The sequence below is a fragment of the Coenobita brevimanus genome, chromosome 26 (genome assembly GCF_032717465.1).
Source record: "Coenobita brevimanus isolate Jiangsu-jjx chromosome 26, ASM3271746v2, whole genome shotgun sequence".
Classification (NCBI taxonomy): Eukaryota; Metazoa; Arthropoda; class Malacostraca; order Decapoda; family Coenobitidae; genus Coenobita; species Coenobita brevimanus.
In genome coordinates, this window is record NC_136979.1 from 5,360,001 (window position 1) to 5,383,609 (window position 23,609).

A 23,609-nucleotide genomic window follows, 5' to 3' on the forward strand; every position below is an offset into this window, starting at 1 on the left:
ACACACCTTCACATGTCACCTCTTTGACACAAACACCCACCGTTCATGCTAAATTTACTTCCAGGACAGTTTCATTCGGGACTGGTGTGATAGTTTTAGCGGCCGTGTGTGTGTGAGTGTGTATGAGAGAGAGAGAGAGAGAGAGAGTGAGAGAGAGAAGTCGTCTGTTTTAAATTCAAATCAAACTTTTCTTTTTGGATCGAACTCGGGTCCTTTCAAACACCAGATTGCTTCTCTAACCACTTGGCCACCACCTCTCCCTAATAACCAATAGTGTGTCATATTGTTAGTAGCTATGTAGGCTTCTTAACACCTCTTCCTTAGCAACTCATTCTGCATAGTTTCCCTCATTGTCCTTTCATGTGTTACTGATGCAAGCCATACTCTCTCCACGTTAACTAGGTGTAAATTTGCCATCTCTCCATCGTGAATGTTGAGCTATAACAAGAGATTATCACTAGATTATGATACTAGTCACGAAGATGTGCCAGGGAATGGATGTTGAGCCATAATATTGTCTTTTTCTGTCACTGAGCTACATGACACAAGCTGCAAAAGAACAAAAATCTCCGCCAAGTTGAAATGAATGAACTATAGGTCGATATAAAAGCGATATAAGGAGCCTGCAAGAGAATGCTGATGTATAATGTGCAAAATAAATCGCTAAGGGAGAGATGCCACGACTCCTACAGTGCGAACCAAAATACACCACACAGTTTGCCTAAAGGAGTATGTAACGCCATCTGTGTACGCTTAGGTGAACTACTGGTCCTCAGGAGGGGATGTCGAGGGAGTGGTGAGTTACGGCTGATGGTCGTATTTTTAAGCGGCTCTGGAGATTTCGTAACACCTCTCCTGAAGCTAGTTATTCTGCTCATTACATCTCAGTATCATATTGTACGATTCGGATGCAAACTATGTCGATCCTGAAGCGATATGGATAACTTACATGAGAGTGTTAAGATGTAGTATGCAAAATAAATAGCAAAGAGAGATACTACGAAGTCTCCTCCGCCACTTTCACAAACATGCTTCTGGTCAAAATCCTGTGGTAACTCTGATTTTTTTTTTTTTTACAGCAGGAAGGACAAGGGAGGGGGAGAGTACAATCTTCCCATGTCTCTTGCTGTTTGTGGGAAAAAAAAAAAGAAAAAAAAAAAGGGAATGTTCGAACAAGCGGATGAGTCAAAGATTACTTCCCAGGCCAGCAGGTGGGTGGGAGTGTAAATTGGGGCAACCTTTGAACGCAAAATATGACAGTATTGGTCTTGAGCTTACAGAAAAGATTTATATCTTTTTGAAGTCCCTATAAAAAGTAAATATGACTGTGTGAAATAGCCGTTCTGAAAATTCACCCAAAAGTTTATAAAAGATGTCAAAAGTATTCATAACTTATGCCACAGAACTTATTGAATGTTATTAGAGTAGGTCAATCAATTGGGCATCCTTAAAACATAGGATCTGTCTCTTAAATTATGAAATCTGATCCAGAAATAACTATTTTATGAGAGGATACGTGTGACCGATTTTATTTGTAAATGGCTGGTACCGCTGTCGCCGTACGAAAGGGGAGCAAATTAGAACTTTGGCGGGAGTCACAAGTCCTGACATGCTCATTTGATTCTTGGAAAAGCAAACGACAAAGCAAAAATTACTCCAACTAAGCAAAGGGTGAAACTGCTGTGGAAAATGTGACTTTGAGTAACATGTGTGCTTAACATAATTTTCGTCGGCTACGTGAGCCGATCACGTTCCGCTCACTTGAACATGATCCACATCTTACAGTGGACACCTTTCGGATGGTAATAATTAAGATCAGGTCTGTCTCGCACTTGTATTTTAGACTCATTTCTCCAGGAAGAACACGAGACAAAGGAAAATTTCGCTCAGCATTTGCCTTGCCCCTCCGCCGTAAACAAATCTTGGCTTCGACGGGGAATCGATTGTAAATTTGTTTGTGAATCCCAGTCCAAATACTAAACATAATCTGCATATATTTTGAATTGCTTTAGATAAATCACGATGGGTAGTTGAGGGTTTATATGTGAATGTGTCAGATCTGAGGTGATGGCAGTTGTTTAAGATACAGGAGAGAGGGAAACACAGGTGAGATCGTACAGTATGCCTTGTTTAAGGTAATCCAATAGTTATTCGGGCAGAAATTGAGCCGGGTGTCTTCTATCTCACCCTGATGTTGAGGTTGATGTTCAAGATGAAGATGGTGATAATACAGTACTTACATCCGCCCCTGTAATAACTTGCTTGTAAAACAGGTAACAACATAAATAACTATTATTATCGTATTTATAACAATGCCTGCATATGTTAATTACCAAGAAATTTTTAATTTTTGACAATGTTATTTTGTAATTTTCCCTCATTTACTCTCGAGTATACTATTAGTAACCTATCAGGGAATAACTTAGTATATTAAATTAGCTTTGTGATATACTTGTCCCAGTTAGGGAAAGTTTAGGAATGAAGTATGATTGCCTTCTGTTAAGGGTGATGTGCTGCAGCTGTGTTCTTTTGTCCTTGGCAACCAGAGTCTGGCCCCTTAGGCTTGTGTCTGGATCTCCTCGAGCTCCTGCTGGGCCTTGCGGAACTTGGCCAGGTTGAGGGCAGCGATCTCCTCAGCCTCCTCGATCTGCCTCTTGTAGGTCTTGATCTTCTGCTGCAGTTTGTCCACCAGGTCCTGCATCCTCTCGTGGTTCTTCTTGTCCTCGTCAGCCTGGAAGGTCAGCTCCTTGATGCGCCTCTCGCACTTCCTCAGGTTCTTTTGTGCATCAGAGTGACGGCGTGTTTCATCATCCAGCTGGTTCTCCAACTCACGCACACGGGTTTCCAGCTTTCCAAGAGCCTTCTTGCCAGTCTTTAAGGCATTGGTCTCAACTTCCTCTAAGCGAAGTTGGAGCTCTTTCACAGAGCCCTCCAGACCCTTGCGTAATTTCTCCTGGGTCTGGGCGTGCTCCTGCTCAGCACGGAGTTCGTCAGCCAGACGAGCGGCGTCCACCATGGCTTTCTTTGCCTTCTCCTCAGAGTTCTTGGCCTCATTCAGCATTTCGTCCAAGTCAGCCTAATGGAAAAAGAATAATTGTTGTTCAAATTCTTCCATGAAGCAAACTGCTACAGTACACTATACTGTATGTGACATCATTTAAAAATTCTGAACTTTACAAAACGTGTTTAGCTTACCTGAAGTGTCTGCATCTCTCCTTCCAGCTTCCTCTTGGCAATGATAAGGGAACCATTTTGAGCTGTTAGCTCACCAAGGTGCTCGTTGGCCTCAGACAGCTCAGCTTCAGCCTGGCGGCGACCACGATCAGATTGTTCAAGTAGGGTCCTAGACTCTTCAAGTTCACCGTGTAGAGCATTAGCACGGCGCTCAGAGATGCCGTACTGCTCACGGTATTCAGAGGTCATCCGCTGCTCTTCTTCGATGCGGGCCTGCATGTCCTTCATCTCCGCCTGCATCTTCTTTACGTGCTTCTGCAGGTCAGCGTTGGCTTTATTACTGTGGTCGAGGGCGATCTCTAGCTCATTGATGTCGGACTCAAGCTTCTTTTTCATGCGCAGAGCCTCAGCCTTGGCCTTGGCCTCAGCTTCCAAGGAAGCCTGCATGGAATCGATGGCGCGTTGGTGGCACTTTCTGTTAAAAGAGAACCCAGATAGTTAACAAATTGATATAAATGGAGATGCATTGATAATAATGTTCCGTTGTACGCAGTCTAAGTTGTACAATTATGTCAGGTGAGGATACAATTCTCAAACATTTGTGCATAAAGTGATCCAAGACTGACGTACCGTGTGTTGTCGAACTCCTCTTCCTTCTCCTGGATGCGCCTGTCGATCTCCTGCCTGACCTGGCTCAACTCCAGCTGGCCACGGAGTACCTTGTTCTCCTCCTGCTCAAGGGCTGCCTCGGCCTCCTCCAGAGCTGCCTGCAGCTCCTCCTTCTCAATCTCAAGACGCTTCACGTTCTTCTGAACATCGTGAAGTGACCTGCCACCTTCACCAATCTGGTCCATAAGGTCCTTGATCTCATCTGCGAGGTTCTTGTTCTCACGACGAACAGAGTCAAGCTGGTCGAGGTTCTCCTCGTAGGCAGCCTTCACACGGAAGAGTTCAGTGGAGTAGTTACGGCACTCCTTCTGAGAGGCGTCCAGCTCAGCCACTAGATCGTCAACCTTCAACTTCCACTCACCAATAATCCTGTCAAAGTTCTTTTGTTTCTTCTCAGCGGCATTAGCAAGGGTCTGAGCACGTTCCACCTGAATCTGCATGTCCTCCAGCTCAGTGGTGATGCGCTGCTTGGTCTTTTCAAGGTGAAGGTTCTTTACATTCAGCTGCTCGATCTGTTGCTCAGCTTCATCGAGACGTGCAGAGAGCTTCATTCGGGCAGCCTCCAGCTCCTCAGCACGTGCCACACCCTCGGACTCATACTTGGCACGCCACATTTGAGCCTCAGCATTGGCCTTGGACAGCTGCCTCTGGATGTCGGCCTTACCCTCACTCTCCTCGTCCAGCTGCTCCCTCAGCCCATCGATATCGTGCTCCAGGTTACGGAACTTGCCCAGGAGGGTCGCACGTTCCTGCGGGTATTTATTACGGTATATTAATTTATATTTAATTTCTGACTGGCACTTTCTTTTTACTTACCATAAGGACATCATACTCTAACGTAAAGCCATATACTCGTACAACACATCCTCATTCTCATTTTAACCCCTTTTCTCACTAATGCATGGTATCAGAGGGCTCAGTTGACAGGAAAAAGAAAGCAAAAATGCAAAAGAACCATTAAACACAGAGCCCAGTGAAGCAGGTCACATATCATCCACTTATCTTTCAGGTCTTCGAAATTCTAGGCTTCACCTCATAGGCCAAACGATCCACATTATATGGCGCTTCATAATGCCTTTGGGATATTAATCCCTTTTAATCAATGGCATATTTCCTATTTTTTGCTGCTGTCTCCAAATGCGTTTATTCAGCTCAGGGAGGCTTTTCAGACTGGAGGGGTTAGGTAAATTTTCCATTAAACCACTCCTCCATTAAATCTCCCCTCTTAAGTTGAAGAAATATGTTTGGTTAGAGTCTAATAAAAAAAAAAAAAGTCATGGTTTTCAGGTGGTTAAACACTACTTAGCCGAGGAAAATCTCAGCTTACCCTGCTCTCATCGTCAGCCAACTTCCTGGTGTCCTCGAGCTGGTTGGTGAGGGAAAGCTTGAGTTTGGACAGCTGGCCGATCTGGTTCTCCGCCTCCTCCACCTGGCGCAGGAGGTCGGCGTTCTCCACGGCCAGCTTCTTTTTGGTGGCGTCGAAGTCGTTGAGGGTCCTGTTGGCCTCGTCGAGCTTGGCCTGGATCTCGTTCATTTGGTGACACAACTGCTTGTTCGTCTTCTCTCCCGCAGCCTGTAAAGGAAATGATGAATTGGCAATGATATTATGGAAGTTTTAAGCTGAATTTCAATGGAACTTTATAAATATTTTGTTCTGATGAAGCTATAATGGTTAAAAGCAGACTTTCTAAAGAACTTTGCAAGTGTTTTGCTGCATTCAGTAAGCATCACTATTAATGAAGGAGGACGAAATTCTTTATGGAGTTATGCTAAGCTCAAAACTTTCATTATGTAAACAATCTGCTACCGTAAGGGAGAGAATCAACAATGAGGATAAGTAAACAGAAAGCCGAACTCCTGATAACTCTTTATATTCGTTGTTTCATTATGTAACTCTCATCCAATTAAAGAAAAGGGAGAGGACTATTAGGAATGACCCCACAGCCTTTGCCCTTGCCTTGTCGCGTGTGAGTCCGTCCATGGCAGCCTTAGCGTCATCAGCCTCGCGTTTCAGAGAGTCCTTGTCTTTCTCCATCCTGTGGGGGATCAAGGTATGTATTTATAGAGAGATCCTAACCAGCTGACAGAATATACAGATCTCCAGCAGCATCGACTGTTACCACATGTCGTTTCGTTTTTCATATTTTGTCATTTTAATCTTCATTTATTTGGCTGTGAAGTGTTTGGTATATGAGTGAAGCAAATGTATGTACAAGCAGATTGATATAAAACTTTGCTTTTTTAGGGCTTATAAATACTTCCTTAAATTTATCAGCACGTAATTCGTGGTAATGGGAGGTAAATACGTCACATTCATGCATTTTCCTAGATACGTTCATGAAAGCTAATCAGCTCTTTGGTAGCGCTGGGTTTCTAAATGCCAAACAAACTCCTCCATCGTAAACAGGAACTAATTTACGAAGTCTTTCATCTTTGGCTGAAACGTTATTCGAGCTACTGTTAACTTTTCAGGTACCATAGGCTTCTCTTCAGAGTAGTAAAATCGTCTGACGTTGCCAGAATACTGTGCAAATGAGATAATTCACAGTTAAGGGTTAACCTCTTCACCTTGATGACAAACAGTTAATTTTATTGCATTTGCTGTCAGATGATTATCTTAGATTAAGACAGCACCCTAGTAGTGAGTAAAGGAAGGCTATGTCTAACAACTCCAGTTTGAAAAAATATCTCCTGAAGCTGCTTAAATTGTCTGGAAGTAGCAACAGTGTGCTAAAAATTTCATCCGACTAAACGTGTTACTAAAGCACTACTAACCTGGCCTTCATCTTGTTGAGGTGGTCGATCTGCTCGGACATCTCGGCCACGGCGTCGTTGTGCTTCTTGCGGAGGCTGGCCAGGGCCGCCTCGTGCTGGATGTTAGACTCCTCAAGGTCACGGCGTAGTTTGGCCAGTTCCGCCTCGCGCTTCTTGTTCAACTCGATCTGTGCAGCTGTGGCGCCTCCAGCTTCGTCCAGGCGCTCACCAAGTTCCTCCAGTTCCCGACCAAGGTGGCTCTTTGATTTCTCTGCCTTGGCTCGAGCCTGGCGTTCGTGCTCTATCTCCTCCTCCAGCTCCTCGATCCTCGACTGCAACTCCTTCACTTGTCTCTGGACTTTCAAGACCACGCCCTGCTCTTCCTCCAGTTTGTTGGCCAGAGACGAGACTTCCTTATCCTTCCGCTGGATCGTCTGTTCGAGTTCTTTGTGGTTGCGCTCAAGGTCCGCCACTGACTCCTGTGTGAGCTTGAGATCTCCCTCCACTTTCCTCCTGGCCTTCTCAACCTCTGACCTCAGTTTCTTTTCACGTTCCAGGGAATCCTCGAGCTCGTCAAGGGTCTGCTCCAACTTGACTTTCACCTTGTTCATGTGGTTGCACTTGTCCTCAATCGCCTGCAGGTCTTCAGCAGTTTTTTGGTTGCATTCTTGCAGGTGCTTCTTCTCCTTGTTGATTTTGTTGATGAGTTCGTCCTGGTGAGCTATTTCATCGTTCAGATTGCGTATTTGGTGATCCTTTGTAGCCTTGTCCTGCTCGGCTTTCGTAATTGTCAGCTCCAGGTCTTCAATGTCCTTCTTGAGACTGCCGACTTCCTGCTCGACCTTCCTCTTGCCCTGGAACAGTTGATTGCGTGCCTCTTCCTCTTGCTGCAGCCGCTCTGTGGTTTCCTGCAGAAGTGAAATTGTATGACAGTCAGGGTACAGGTCACATTCTAAGTGGTTTTGGAGATGTCGTAGCATCTCTTCCTCAGCGATTTATTCTGGACATTTCACTTCTGTATCCTCTTGTATGTTACTGAGGCCAGCTATGTCGTTATCAAAAGGAAATAAGTGGCATAGAAGAGAATGTCACGGTGTAATATGCAAAACAAATCGCTAAGGAAATGGTGCTACGAAGCCTCCTGTCATCTGACGTACGGCCCTGCACAGTAATCACGTGAAACCCTCGCAGGCAGAGGAACGAATCAAACACAGGAGTAAGGGTTTCGTAGTTCTTGATGGTGAGCAAGTGGCAGACTGAATATTTTTTTACACCAAGTTTCTTGATATTCGAAAAACTATTTTATGGCTGTAATGTAATGCTTAGTTACTGTGCATTAAGGGTATATTGTTAATAAAGACATTCCATATTAAAGATCAGGGATGTGTTTTGATATTTCACAACTTTTTCCAGACGTCTGACACTTGGTAAATCTGTTCTACTGGTAGCAACGGTGCTTTATCAGGCAATATTCTGTGTTTTTCACTGTGGACTTAATTAAAAAAAAAAAAATGTTAAAAAGTGTCTTATAACTCAGACTTGTACAACTTTTGTTGACTGGTCCATCTAACGCCACGGGCGTCACATCAAAAAGTCCCCCAATACTTACATTAAGCTGCGCCTCGAGGTCGGCCTTCTGGCTCTGAAGCTTGGCTTGTTTGTCGAGGTATTCCGACACGTTGCCTTTCGTCGACTCAAGCGCCACCATCAGATTGTTCTTTTCCTCAAGCAACGCACAGTTGGCGGCTTCAAGCTCCTGACGAAGCTTTGTTTCACGCTCAAGGTCTTCTAAAGCCTTGGTGGCCTTCTCCTCCAGGGCACGGATCTCGTCCTCGACTCTGGAGACATTGAGGAGAGGCTTCACCTTCTGCCACAGACGGTACCAGGGCCAGTTCCTGAGCTTCATGAACTTCCTGATATTGCGCTGCACCACAATCAAGGCCACGCGCTGCTCCTGAAGCTTCTTGTAGGCGATGCGGGAGTTGTAGCCTCTGATGAACGCTTGGAGCCATGACAGGATCTTGGCCAGGCGGTCGTCTCGCAGCTCCTCCAGACCACCGAGCACACCGGCGCGGAAGAACACCTGCAGTAACACCAAGAGCCGTATTACCGTAAGAGGAGTGGGTGAGTGAACGGATAAAAAGGGAAAGGTGGGAGGCTCAAAGGAAGTAATTATGTAGGGGAAGGAGAAAAGGGAGGGACAGATGGAGAGGATGAAATGAGAGGAAATAGGGAATGAGTGAGGGAGAAAAAAGAGAGAGAGAGAGAGAGAGAGAGAGAGAGAGAGAGAGAGAGAGAGAGGAAAATAAGCTCAGGCCAGTGTGATGTCGTATTTACTGATTTATCGAGCAGCCTGGGTAAAGTTGCCAGAAAAACAGCTCGTATGACACAGGTTTTAGGAGGACTTACTAATTTATTTCTACATGAGACGTTTGAATTTTCACTTGTATGTAATTTATTCCATCTAAAATTAATAACATACAAGTAAATATCATAATGTAATCTGTTATCCTCATTAATCACTCCATACATTCTGTTCTGATTATTTTTAACCACTGTGCTGTATTTCCCCTCCATGATTCTATCCCAGTCCTCTCTTACCACTACATCTGCCTCCGCACCTAACCAGCCCTCATTGAATCCCTTCCTAACCTATCCAGCACCTTCCGTCCTCAGCATCTCACACCACATTCTTTCCAGGAGCTTTGTTTTGATCCCCCTTCACCACTACATATCCCTCTAAGATTGTAATTATCTCCTTTTTTCCACACTTCTCTTCAAGCTTCATCTAATATCCTACCTTGATCCCAGTTCGTCATCTATCACTACAACTCTTCCTCTCAAACTTCTAATCCTTTCTTAGTACTAGCCTTCCCTCTAAGTCTCTTTACCCTCCATGCCTCCAACTCTAATTATCTCTCACCTCTAAGTTTTCCTCCAAGATTCTAGCTCTAGTAATTTCTTATCCCTAGAGTCATATCTCTCCAAGATTTTAGGTTCAGTCACCTATAATCACTACACTCCGCTTCAAGACTCGTTACTGATCTCTCCATACCCCCATCCTATCACTTTTCATCAATTCATTTCCTCCATATTTTCAGTATTAATCCGTCCGTGCTATCACTCACCACGACACTTTCCTTCAGGTGTCTAATCCCAAGCATCCCCTCCACCCCTCTCTCCATTCCCTAGTTCCCCAACCATCCATGCTTGTAATCCCACTCCCTCCCACCCCTTCCTCGCTCATCCTACTCCCTGTCACCTCTCCTATCCAGCTCCAGCTGTATCTCCATCCATGCCCCCAGCCCCACTCCCCTCTCCTACCCGTCTCTCGAATTATTTCACACTGCATCACTTGCTTCTCTCCCTCCATTTCCATTCTTTCACCCCTCTCTAATCGTCTTTCATTACTACACTTCCCTCCCCCACTCCAATCCCACTGCCCTACCCCTCTCTCGAATCTTCTCCCACTTCTACACTTCCTTCCCTCCCTCCACTTACCCCTTCCCTCTCGCCACTTGTCTTCCGCTGCTACACTTTCCTCCCTCTCCCTCTCACCCCTGCCCCTCTATCCAAGCCCCATCCACACTTCCCTCGATGTGTCTCCAATCCCATCCCCCTTCCTCCTCCAAATCCCCATCTCCATCCGTACCTTGGTGTGGCCCAGACGGTACTTCTCCTTGTCCAGCTCAATGATCTCCAGACACACCTTAGCGGCCGCCTTGTCATCTCCGGCCTCCGTCATGGGCTTGGAGGCGAGGATCATGTACCTTTGGACGAAACGAAATCAAAGCGTGAAACTACTTGACCCTCTCCTTGTTAAACTGACCTAAAAGTACACCTTTCCCTCTTTAGTGCTGAGCTATAACAAGATATCAACATTAGAGTATGATGCTGGTCACGAATAACTGGAATATTAGGTAGTACAACCGTAACTTTCTCCTACTATGTCACTGAGCTACCAAAAACAAGCTTATAAAAGGAGCATAAATCTCCGTCAAGTTGATGTGGATGCACTATAGCGAGCAAAACGGCTGATGTGAGGGAAAAATTAAGGGAATGAGATGCGTAGTCATGATGGTTCGTTGTTGTAAAGTGAGAGTCATCCCAGTTTGGTGGTGATACTGCATGTTATGATATTGACTGCTGTAGTGTGGAATGGACGTACTTTGAATTTTCACTGTTGTCAGATGAAGAAACTGTAAGGTGTATAGTGATAGTGAATGCTTTAATTATGGCTGCTGTGATATGAAATTAATATACTGTGAGTAGTGACGACTGTGATGTGAACTGAAGGTACTTTGAGATATACAGTGGAGGAGAGTAGTATAACAATTACTACTGTGACGTGAAGTGAAGGTACTGTGAGGCGTGTACTGGCAGCGAGCACTGAAAATGGCTACCGAGATGTAAAATTGCGATACCCTAAGTGTACTGTTATTAGTGGACGTAATGTACTGAAAAATGGCTGGTCTGATGTGTGGTAAGAGTAGATTGTATTGGTACTGTGAATGGGTTAATAATAGATAATGGTTGCTGTGATGTGAGGTTAGATAAAGTATGACTCAAGTACTATATTATTAAGTCATAGTTGGTTCCTTTTCACCCAACGGAAATGGGCGACTTACAGAACTATAATACTAAGTCGTGGTTGCATGAAATTCAATGAGCCTTTCTTATGAGGTAGGACTGAATCTCCTTGGTTACTGATCGAATTGAACCTACCATTCTGGCTAATTTTGGCCATCAACCGGACTGAAAGGGGTTAGGGATCATGTCAGGTTAGAAGAAAAACACTATAGTGCAGGAGTTTGTTATGACGGTGAGGTTACGGGATGATGACCACAGGCGTAACCACAGAAAGGTGTCATCGTACTGAAGGGATTAACACAACACCTATCTATACTTGAAATCCTGATACTGTAGTTCAACACGGCACCTACCTATGCCTGAAGTCCGGGTAGATAAGCCTGTTGGGGAAGCCCTTGCGACAGATACGGATGCCTTCAAGCACACCGTTACAGGTTAGCTGATGCATGATGAGGGCAGCGTCAGTCACACCTGAGGGGGTGAGAAGAAAAAAATAAGAAGAGGTGGATAAAACAATTCTAAGGGCGTGTACATGCCAGTCGCTACAATACATAAATCCGTTACAGATCAGCTAGTGAATGATAAGGGTCAAGGAGGCTGAGAATAAGAGGGAACTGTAATCTGTCACTTTAACAGCCTAAAATTGCCATCTATCCTTGAATTTTGAGCTGTAACAAGGGATTAACAAGAAGGGGGATTATACTGTCACTTTAGTCTCAGATTGCTCTCTGTTCATATATAACGAAGCCTCAACGAAAAGAGGAAAATCTATATCACTTTTGTTGGAACACCATCTCTCCATCTTGATACTCTGAGCTGGAACAAGGGCTTAACACTATACTCCGTTTTTTTTTATCGAGGCGAAGATGAACTTGATAGATTGGTGATTATTGGCTGAATGCAACATTACTTCATAATGTAGCATTATTAACTGACAACAAATATCTGAGGGGGAAACTTCGGCTAGTAAATATTTTTTGGACATGTTACATTCAGCCAGTCATCATCAACCTGTCAAGTGCATCTTCGCCTCAATAAAAAAATGGAGTATAGAATACAGTGCTAGTCTCGAAGAAGGATTGTAGAGCCGTGGAACTGTCGTCTTCTGGCTTATCTAGACGATACAACTTAAGATAAATCTCTGCTAAGGAACAGGTTAAAGAAAGCTGAGCCAAAACTCTTCAGGTTGAAAAGTGACCCAAGCTGAATAAAATCGTCTGTAGGTAGCAAGCACACACACACACACACACACACACACACACACACACACACACACACACACACACACACACACACACACACACACACACACACACACACACACGACTTAAGCGAGGCTCTTCCCCTACCTGGCGACTTGGTCTCGTTGGGCACAATGCAACGGATGAAGTGCGGGTGGGTGGCGTTCAGGGTCCTCATCAGGTTGGCCAGCTGCTCCTGATGGGGGAAGGGAGGGGAGACTTAGAGAAAATTTCAGTTTTAATTCAGCTTGGAATATTAGCCACTTTAATTCACTGGCTTTATTACTGTACATTGTATTTACCCAGACAAATATCCCTCATCCCTTTCAGCTCGTACGATAGTTGAGTGTGGTCATTTTCGAGTCATTTCAGCTAGTAATCAAGGAGACTCATACGTACCACATAAGGATCACATTCTGAGTGGCATTGTAGGCATCGTAACCCCATCTTTTTAGCGATTTATTATGCCTTTTATACCTTGATATTCTGTTAACTTTATTCATGTTTCTCTAGCCCCGCCATACTTTTGCATCAGTGACATACAAGAGAATATTTCGGAGTAACGTGCAGAGTAAATCGCTGCGGAAGAGGTGTTACGAAGCCACCATTCATTTAAAATACGGCCATTACTCTTGTCGAATTTAGTGCAACCATCACTTATAATTCACGTTAGGGGAATGACCTAATCTCGTCATGAAAATAACTTGTCTAGAGCGTAGTTAATTTTTGTTACCCTCAGGTTATTTTCTCTCGTCAAGTGAAAATAAATTGTCTATGGCCTTGTTAATTTTTGTGACCTCCAAGGCATTTACTTCATCAAGGGAGAGATATCGAGTAGCAAGGGGTGCAGATAACTCTTATTTCGAGAGGACTTTCTGAATTAGCAAGAATAAAATGAAATATAACATCACCGAAGTGTAGGATTCATAAGACATTCCACCTGATGTTTTGTACCGAGTAGTTTTAGAGAAATATGAGATTTGCCGTGTTTCATATAAAATGCTGCATCTACTACTGACTGCGGACCTCAGCATTCTGGGAAACATCGTCGCTGAAGGCCAAGTAGGAACGAACACGATAAAGGAAAGTGATACAGTGACTTAAGTATTGTGCAAAAGTTATCATACTTGTTTTAGCTATGAAGAGTAATTACGATGAACAGGGGAGATCGACAAAACATGAGGAAACGAAAACAATGAAGAGTACAGTAGAGTATCATGAGCAACGCGTAAATATGTATTCTTGGGTACATATATACATAAACCGTGTGCATACAAGAGAGAGCTAAACAGTGACCGGTACAGTACGGCAGTAAGCAGGGAACAAATTTGTCATGAGTATGGAAAAAATAAATCCCGTCGGTCTGCCATTGAATTAAGTGCTAGAGAAAATGAAAAAGGGTGAAAATGTTGCTCCAAATATCAGAACTGGTAAAAAAGTGTGCACACAAAATACCACGCCATAAACGGAGCCTAAGGGAGTGCCAAATATCTCCATCTTTAATAGTTATACCTAAAGCACCATGTTCAGTCTCGTTTTCTCTGTACGTCGAGGCTGCTATCCCTAAAGTAATCCCATAGGTATTCCCCCTTGTGTTTGTAATTTTTTAAACCGTTGGCTTTATGTACTCCCGACGTTCGTTATAATCCCCATTTCCCCTTTCCCCTCCTCATCGACCCCCATATGCACCTGTTTATATTACGCTGTCTTGTACCATTTCGCCGCGGTAAGTCTATCAACGCTGAATCTTTTACCCCACATTATCCAGTATATAATTGATTTTATTCTCCTCATTCCTACATGGTTTCCAGCGATATTATTCTCCCGAAGTGTTGGGGCTTGTACTCGACGGTAAATAATTTAAATAAAAGAATTTCCCAAGGAGTGGTTAGGAGTGATCCAATTTAACATGCCGAAATTGGGGGGGGGGGTAAAGACCTTATACAGTTTTATTAGCCGCCTGGTGGTCTAGTGAGTGACGACGTTCCATCCAGGTGTGGCTAATGAGGGTCTGCTCCCGGGGGTGGGTTTGGGTTTTTCTCTTACGTAATGCCGCTCAGGGAAGAGCAAACGGTCACACTTGCCTTTGGTAGCAGGACTGCCTACTCTAGCCTCGAGTCCCTACGCTCCTAATTCAGCAAGACTGGACTGGATGGTGGATGGATGGATGGAAGACGGTATCTCGATTTAACCCTAAGACCTCAAAATACAACCCATCTTTACTATGCAGTTTTTTTTGTTTTTTTTTCATAATCATGCACAACGTCATGAGGGCCTTAAGTGAATATTCCTTGAGCTCTCATATAATAATCAGAATTTACCAGGTGTCTAAGTGGTCGAAGTCCAATAATAATAATAATAATAATAATGATAAAAGTTACAGTGTAGTGGATAAAACAGCAACCGTGGCAATAATAAGAATATAGACAATCGCTATTAACAAGTCTCCTAATCCTCCCCATAAGTATTGTCATTAACAGTATAATTGCCTACCCCTTAGTCAAATCCGTCACTCTACACACACACACACACACACACACACACACACACACACACACACACACACACACACACACACACACATTCTCTCTCTCTCTCTCTTTCTCTCTCTCTCTCTCTCTCTCTCTCTCTCTCTCTCTCTCTCTCTCTCTCTCTCTCTCTCTCTCTCTCTCACTTACCCTGTAGCCGGATGACACGGTAGAGAAACCACCGGACTTCTTACCACGACCTCCTGTTGGTGGCAGAGGTGAGAGTGAGTACAGGTAGAGAGAGAGAGAGAGAGAGAGAGAGAGAGAGAGAGAGAGAGAGAGAGAAGATGGGGAGGAGAAAGGAAGAAGAGGAAGAGGAGAAGAGTGAAGGAGAAAGAAAGATGAATGACGGGAGGGGTGGAGGGAAAGAGTTCGAAGATGGGAAGGAGGAAGAGAAGAGGAAGTATAGGCAGGTGAAGCTGTGGAGGACCTTGGAGAGAGAGGAGAAGTAGAGAAAGACTGTAAGAACTAAACAGTGAAGATTTTGCTTTTTGTACTTTTTATATTAAGATGTTAGAAATTTATCTGAAATCAAGCCTGAAGCTGCAGTGAAATATGATATCTTTGGAGGTAGTCAAAGCGGCTGTACGTTTGATTTAAAATGTTCACCAAATAATAGTTTTCAGTCAGTGCGTAAGTTTAAATGCTAGGCTAAAGTCATCATTAAATTATATAGTTTCGCTCATATAAACATAGGGGAATGGGTGCTGGCACAATGTTACACTGCATCCTTATCGCATCCTCTTGTTACCTGGTCGCGACTCCTCTTCACCCCACCACACCTGCTTTTACCCTTGACACTGACACTCTGAAAGGGGAACCAAACAGAAATTAGGTCTGGTCAGGGTAGAGTGCTGTTGAATGCAGTTGGGGACAAAAGGTTACCTGATATTTCACCACTTCTACTTCTCTTTTTTTCACTGGTTGTTAATAATCCTTTGCTGAGAGGGGCTAGGTATATTTTTCCGCCCATAGCTTATTTTCTTTGACATGATGCATCAGGAAGGAAAGTGACTGTCATGCCCTGAATATTAAGTAGATGCGGTGAAATAGTAGGTCAACTTTTATTCCAAACTGTATATGATCCAAACTGTTTACCTTATATAATTATTTGACTATTATGTTCAGGATTATTTTTACTCAGTGCAAATTTGTGAATGTCTAAAAAAAAGAGAGAGAGAGAAAAAAAGAAATGAGATATCGTATTGCAAGTTGGATACGAGGACTGCCATTCTCGTCACCAACATGAAAGAGTCTGGGTGTGTAATTTGTTTTTCCAAGAAGAATGAGAAGGAAAGAGAGCAGAGTATTCCTATGTCTCTAGTTCTTCCTCCAAAAAGAATTCCTGGATACGAGAGGAATATTATCATACGTATGTATATTTCTTTTAGCAGGAGGTACAAGGAGAGAGGAGTACAGAATATTCATTGGTCTCTAGTTCTTCTTAAATATATATATATATATATATATATATATATATATATATAGTTACGACAAGGAATCGATTGTAAATATATTCAAGAAACCCACCACTGGGCATTGTTATTCGTGGCATGAAAGGCTTCTTAGTACCTCTTCCTTTGCGATTTAAATAACCTGCTTAAAAGAGATTACAAATACGACCCCCAGAAGAGATAATAAGACCTTTAAACACGTCCTGAGCGTCGTCTACTCACCACCTTTGCCTCCAGCGTCGCCGCCTCCAGACTGTCCGGGGTGGTCAGCGAAGCACTCCACAGCCAGCTCGTTGGAGGACTTTTTGATCTGGTCCACCACAGTGTCATTGAGGGGATCCTTGTTCTTCTCCAGCCACCCAGTCAGGTTGTAGGGCACGGTGCCGGCGTAGTGCACGATGGCGAAGTGGGCCTCAGCCTGGCCTGGCTTGGGGGGCTTGGGCTTCACGAACACGGCCGATTTACCCAGGTGGTTGGCCTTCAGCTTTTCCTCGAAGGACTTGTCGGTGGCCTTGGGGAACATAGACTCCTCCTCCAGGATGGACAACAGACCTAAAGGCTGTTTTGTGCGCACCGTGCAGAGGAGGATGTTAGTTATGGCAAACAGAAGATTTTGTCTGAATACATTCTACAAGGCGAACATGTAGCAGTATTAATTTCAAAAGCTTTACATCTATAATATCAACCTGTGCAAATTTTACATGACACTGCATTATATCTGGCTGATTATTGTAGCTACTGATAACTGTGACTTTCACTTACCTGTGATTAACTGTATTACGGTATGTTAATATTGTGTCATTATGCATAAATAACTATCACGGAATTATCACTTCAAAAGACAGATATTTTGCCCTATCAAGCAAATTGATAAACGGATAATTCCACAGACACAGATGTTTGTTAGCGAGTGACTGTATTCTTAGCAGTGACGTGCTGTGTGGTGATGTAAACGGGTACGTTACTGACACAGAAGCTTCGACATTAACAGCATAAGGCAGGTACAGTGTAGCGCTCGGGTGTTGGTCATTTTGACTGGGTAATCAGTTAGATAGTTCACCTCGGTTTCCTTGGCATGTGATTATGGCTTGTAGTAAGACATGTAGCTGACGAACATTGCATATTAGGTGGTTGGCAGCAATAGCGTAGCCATAGGAGTGGCCACCACAGCGGCCACCCCCTCTTTGCAGGGGAATATTCCCGGACCCTCCTAAAGAGTTGTCCTTGGGCTACACCATCATCAGGCTTGACCACCCCACAGTTAAGATCCTAGCTACGCTTCTGGTTGGCAGTATAAGAAGCAGTTAGCGACAACTCCATGGCTGCACTGATTCTTTACCTCTCATTCCAACTTCTCTCGCGACGCAGGATGGGAATAGCTTAGCTTCCCCCAACGCTTTTCTTCTCTTTTCTTTTTGGTGTTGGCTATCGGGCTGAGACTGGAGGCGGCTGGAGGTGCTTCGGGAGAGAGGTGAGGTGAGGTCAGTGATGCAGGGGAATGAACTGATTGTACTGAGTATTCAAGAATGGGCCGGTGATTGAGGGAAGTCTTAGAATGGGAGAGTTAATAATTTCCAACTCCCTGAATGCTTAGGTTTTAGTATAAACAGTATTTGGTTGACACCAAACCCTCTTGTTCGATTGAGAGAAACGTTTCGACACTCAGAGAGTTGGGAGGGAGGAGGAGGGGAGGAAATGTGTGTGTATTAGGGAGGGAAGAAAAAATTGGTAAAATTTAGGGGAGAGGTGGAGATATATAATTTTTAAAGAGGAAGGGAAATCTGACACTAGATAAAGAGGACAGGGAGACCTTATTCTAGCAAAAGAAGTAATATAACTGGCGGAAAAGGTACACGAATTATCATACCTTTGGAAATACGGGAGGGAGGGAGAAAATCCGGGGGGGGGGGGCAGAGGAGCGCGTCCTTAAGTGGGAGGAGGATGAAAAAGCAGATGATTTTTTGAAGGTTAGAGAGAGACGGGGGGGGGGGAGGGAACGTTAAATAATCAAGATTTTTTTTTTTTTTTTTTCAAGGGCTGAAAGTCCACAAACAGCTGTCCTTTTCAGAGAGGCCTTAACGAAAGACAACCACATCTGGATCCATTCATTTCGAATAATCTGGACACACTGCGTTAAAAAATGGGAGATATAGGAAGAGGGAAACAGAAGGTCTTATAAATGTAGTTAAGTTTTATAATGCAATCGAATGGTGAGATAAAAGTATTCAAGGAAGTGGAAGAATTTTGAACGTGCATCAAAATCAAAACTGATAAAGGGATGGGGAGGAGGGGTAGTGGCGGGATGACTTGGGATGGTGGTGCGGTGGGGGAGGGAGGGTTGGAGAGAGTTTCGGGGTTTGTGGGAGGGGTACGATTAAAAAAAAAGTAAAAATAAATGAATAAATGAAAAATAAATTGAGGCAGTGAAGGTCTTTGGATGCTTCTCCGTGCAGGAAGTTTCTTGAAATCCTCATGCTCTGTTACTGTTGATCGACGGATGCTGGTGAGTGAGAAAGAAAATGGGGCGGGGATGGGTACGGTGTTGGGATGGGTGTGGTGTTGGGATGGGTGTGGTGTGGGATGGGTGTGGTGTTGGGATGGGTGTGGTGTTGGGATGGGTGTGGTGTGGGATGGGTGTGGTGTTGGGAATGGGTGTGGTGTTGGGAATGGGTGTGGTGTTGGGGATGGGTGTGGTGTTGGGAATGGGTGTGGTGTTGCGGATGGGTGTGGTATTGGGGATGGGGATGGTGCTGGGGATGGGTGTGGTGGTGGGATGGGTGTGGTGTTGGGGATGAGTGTGGTGTCGGGGATGGGTGTGGTGTTGGGATGGGTGTGGTGTTGGGGATGGGTGTGGTGTTGTGATGGGTGTGGTGTTGTGGATGAGTGTGGTGTTGTGATGGGTGTGGTGTTGTGGATGAGTGTGGTGTCGGGGATGGGTGTGGTGTTGGGATGAGTGTGGTGTTGGGGATGGGGGTGGTGTTGGGATGGTTGTGGTTTTGGGGGATGGGTGTGGTGTTGAGTCAGGGATGGGTGTGTATGTGATGGGTGGATGTATAGAGTAGGGGTGTGAGTGAGTGTAAGGGATTTGGTAGGTATGGCGCTATGAAACCCTAATATGTGGAAGTATGGGTGATTTAGCAGACGTGAAAAGTAACAGCCGTATGCTTCAACCTTAAGCCTCGAAGATGATGGCAACCCCGATTTTTTATGTTAATTTTTAAACCACCTGACGAATATAGAATGGGCCTGGCCTCTCTGTGGAAGGGCCGATCAAAAAGTACTGACATTCGTTGAAAGACTGTATGACTGAGCATTACTCCCCTCCTACAATTACACACTTGTTCCATCGTTCCTGTCACTACTGTTGTCATAGCTGAAACTCTTCTTTCTTGATGCTTGTTGTTTCAGACCGGATGTCCTCTGTCGTTTCAAAACGGTGTCCTTTCTTCGGCTGCTAAGGCAGGTGATTAAAATGAATGTGGAACAAATGGAGTATTTTCTAGGCCAAAAACAGCTGTTATGAACACTGCTTGGATAAGAGCGTTGTCGTGGAGAGGCAGACACCCGCTATTCCACTTTTCCTTCGTTTTGCATCTCACTTCCTCGTGCCAGCATTTCTAAACTTCTGGGTAGAAAGCTGCATTACGTAACAGTAGTACTGCATCCGGAGAGGAATTCTTTGTGCACAGTACCTTATATATATATATATATATATATATATATATATATATATATATATATATATATATATATATATAAAGATTGCTTGAAGTCTTGACTTTTTTTTTTTTTTTTTCAGTGACCTAACTGCTGCGCGTCACATAAACTTGTTATTGCACACTGGCTCATGGCATCATGTTGTACGGTGGTATATGGCAACTAACAAAGTGCATGATGTACGAAAAATAGTGGAGCAGATCACTGTCCACTCATTACAGACTGTCCAAACCATTATTAAGATCTTTCAGTGTCATCTCATATCATTGATGACTATACCCTGGAATGTAGGATGCAAGCTGATCACATCTAACGACAACAAGTGCACCATAAATGTCTGTCAAGAATTTGGGGCTTACTATCTCCTTTGCGATTAAAGGTTTAAGCATACGGCCTTAAGAGTGGAAGAAATAAGAGTGGGAAACAATAGGGGAAGGATCATTCAGCTTTAACATCTTAAAGTTCGGTGTTGCAGAGGAACCTTGCTAAAATACAAACCACATCACTCACACGTCATATATTTGTTGGTGTGTCTTCACCGACCCATGCGCAGAGCTGGAGAACGATGTAGCAAAATGTTCACCATTTACAACAATACTGGGAATTTATTTACATATCTGTTGTCGCAGTTAAAGGCAACTTTTCTCATTGGCTGGTGCCCACTGAAAATCTTAAAGGTAGTATAAAACAGTGCAAAAACTTGACGATATGGACCAGCTGCCTTTCTCTGCAACACACAGATACAAATACATTCACAGTCATACAATAGGAATACATCATCAAATCATATCATTTTCTAGACTGGAAAAACCATGCGGTGTGGGGCTGGTGGAGGAGTGGGAGGGAGAGGGGGAAGGGGGAAACAAGGGGTACTATAATACTTCATATCGTCCGGTACAAAATGGAAATAAAATGCATTGTGCCCTCTTGTCTTTGCACGGGAAATACATTAAATAAAAAGGGTAAATCTGGACGAGAAAGTTTCATTCAACAATCAGGTGGGATTCTACGGTTTAACTCCAGAAGTCCTGTAATGTAAGGGTGAGGGTAGAGTAGAATCAAGAGTCGCATGTTTATAATCTGTTCCCTTTAACTTGGCCATGAATGCTTAGCTGTGGCAAGTGATTAACCGTAGAAGGTGATGCATGCCAAGAACAGGTGCTTTGGGGAAAATGTCAGTCGGTATCCTTGTCTTATTATGCCACTGAGCTGCGGAAAATAAACTGCAAAAGGACGAAAACCACCACCAAGTTAAAGTGAACGACTATGATCAAACTAGGGGTGTTGGATGTACAGGGGTGCATTCTCAAACGGGCGCTAGGCAAAACAACACTGGATCAAATTCTGTGTGTTCTTTGAGACTTCGTAACATCTCTTCCTTAGCGATTTATTATGCCTTTTACACTTTGATATTCTCTCTTCTGTTATGTATGTAATCTTTTGGTACTGGTACAGCATGAATCAATAACACACACACAGACACACACACACACACACACACACACACACACACACACACACACACACACACACACACACACACACACACACACACACACAAAGATATTGGAGTGTAATGGTGCAGCATAAATTACGAAAGAAAAAGTGTTCCGAAATCTCCAAAGCCACTTGAAATAAAGCACATTGTCTTTGGAAGAAATGGGGGAATTTACGTACTGAGCAGTTTATCTTTACAATGAAGAGGAATATGAAAAATAGTGCAATATCATTCAGTGCCATACAGGTACACATGACCAAAAAAGTATGCAGTAGGAGTAAATGGTCACTAGCGCGAGTGTACATAATAATAATAATAATAATAATAATAATATGGGTAAGACAGAAAATGTCACTAGCAGGCGATAACAACCATCCTCATGAAATCTGGGCAGTGTGTATCGGGCATTATGCAGTATCCATCGTCTTTGGGGTCAGACTGTTTCACTCGGAATGTGCAGCAATAGTTTTTTGATCCAGTGTAAACAAAATCAAAACTCTACTGAGTCTTTTGGGTCTTTATACAGTCCTGGAGGTGGAAGGAAATGACTGGCCAGGAGTTTTACCTTTTCGAAGAGCTCAATGCAGGCCTGAAGATCCATACCGAAGTCCACGAAGGTCCAGTCAATTCCCTCCCTCTTGTACTCCTCCTGCTCCAGCACGAACATGTGGTGGTTGAAGAACTGCTGCAGCTTCTCGTTACAGAAGTTGATACAGATCTGCTCGAACCCGTTGAACTGACGGTGGCAAGTGTGGGAAAAAGAAGGTTGATTTTCGAGGCCGTATTATTTATTCATTTATTTATTTTTTGTTGTCACCAGATGATTTTATAATGGTTACGACAGGAGGTAGATACAGCCTTCACGTCACACTGAATAAAATAGTCTTACCTTAGCCAAAACAGAATGAAAATGACGACAGCTGATAAATACAAAGAATGAAAGGACGACCTAGATATATATGATGCAATTTCTTACATCTTTTTCGTATCCACAGCATACATACATACATACATTCGTCAAAAAATTCACAACCATGGACGTCCAAAATCTGAAAACCAGCAAAGTAAAGCACCCAATTATACGCGACCTATTTGACCGCAGCTACACATATATACATACCGCATCTATACGCACATACACATACATAAACACATCCACACAGACACACATAGTACACTCACATCAAAAATCTCGAACCCTGCGATGTCGAGCACACCGATGAACCTGTGTCGCTTGAGGCCGGTCTCGAGGGTAATGTTACACTTCTTCACCAGCCACTTGAACATCCTGTCGAAGATGGCCTTGGAGAGAGCACCGACGGAGTACAGGACCTGGTGCATGTTGCGGCCCTGGGTCACGAACTCTGCACCGACCTTGATCTTGGGTTTGCACAGGTTCTTGTACATCTCCAGGCCGTCCACCCCAAGTAGCTTGCCCACGATCTCACCTGGCTGTAGGATGAGTGAGTGAATGAATGAATAAATGCATGAATAAATAAATAGATAAATAAATAAATAGTGAAGAAAGGAAGGAAGGAAGAAAAAAGGAAGGAAGGAAGGAAGGAAGAAGTCATCAAAGAGAAAACTTGAATAAATACGTAAAAATTTATTAAACCAGGAAAATAGACAAACTAATAAAGATAGAGCGAGAGAGACGGATATAGATAGATAAATAGAATTATATAGACGTAGATAGAGCATTAAGTGAAAAGGAAAAGGTGTGAAAAGTGCACATAATACGTAATTTTTCGTTTCTTTTTGCCACTTCTAGACAATCAATTTTTGTTAGTATTAGCTTTCCTTCAGATTATGTCTCGAGAGGTTGATGCTATAGTCAGGTCCCAGGGCTATACTACTAAGTGTGTGTGTGTGTGTGTTTGTGTGTGTGTGTGTGTGTGTGTGTGTGTGTGTGTGTGTGTGTGTGTGTGTGTGTGTGTGTGTGTGTGTGTGTGTGTGTGTGTGTGTGTGTGTGTGTGTGTGTGTG

At 43.6% G+C, this 23,609-nt stretch overlaps 1 protein-coding gene across 1 annotated transcript in view; it reads right to left on the bottom strand.

Annotated features, from left to right (window-relative positions):
* Positions 1–2,117: 2,117 nt before the first annotated feature.
* LOC145394167 (myosin heavy chain, muscle-like) overlaps positions 2,118–23,609 on the bottom strand; it is a 32,257-nt gene continuing 10,765 nt past the window's right edge. The window contains exons 9-22 of the mRNA XM_080268147.1: positions 22,808–23,077; positions 22,191–22,361; positions 16,636–16,969; positions 15,107–15,159; positions 12,537–12,624; positions 11,541–11,658; positions 10,250–10,367; positions 8,207–8,680; positions 6,619–7,505; positions 5,801–5,879; positions 5,171–5,416; positions 3,805–4,592; positions 3,196–3,649; positions 2,118–3,076 (exon numbers count right to left, since the gene is read on the bottom strand). Of these exons, the coding sequence (XP_080124273.1) occupies positions 2,558–3,076; positions 3,196–3,649; positions 3,805–4,592; positions 5,171–5,416; positions 5,801–5,879; positions 6,619–7,505; positions 8,207–8,680; positions 10,250–10,367; positions 11,541–11,658; positions 12,537–12,624; positions 15,107–15,159; positions 16,636–16,969; positions 22,191–22,361; positions 22,808–23,077 (4,599 nt within the window). The 3' untranslated portion in view covers positions 2,118–2,557. The remainder of the gene's footprint in view (positions 3,077–3,195; positions 3,650–3,804; positions 4,593–5,170; positions 5,417–5,800; positions 5,880–6,618; positions 7,506–8,206; positions 8,681–10,249; positions 10,368–11,540; positions 11,659–12,536; positions 12,625–15,106; positions 15,160–16,635; positions 16,970–22,190; positions 22,362–22,807; positions 23,078–23,609) is intronic.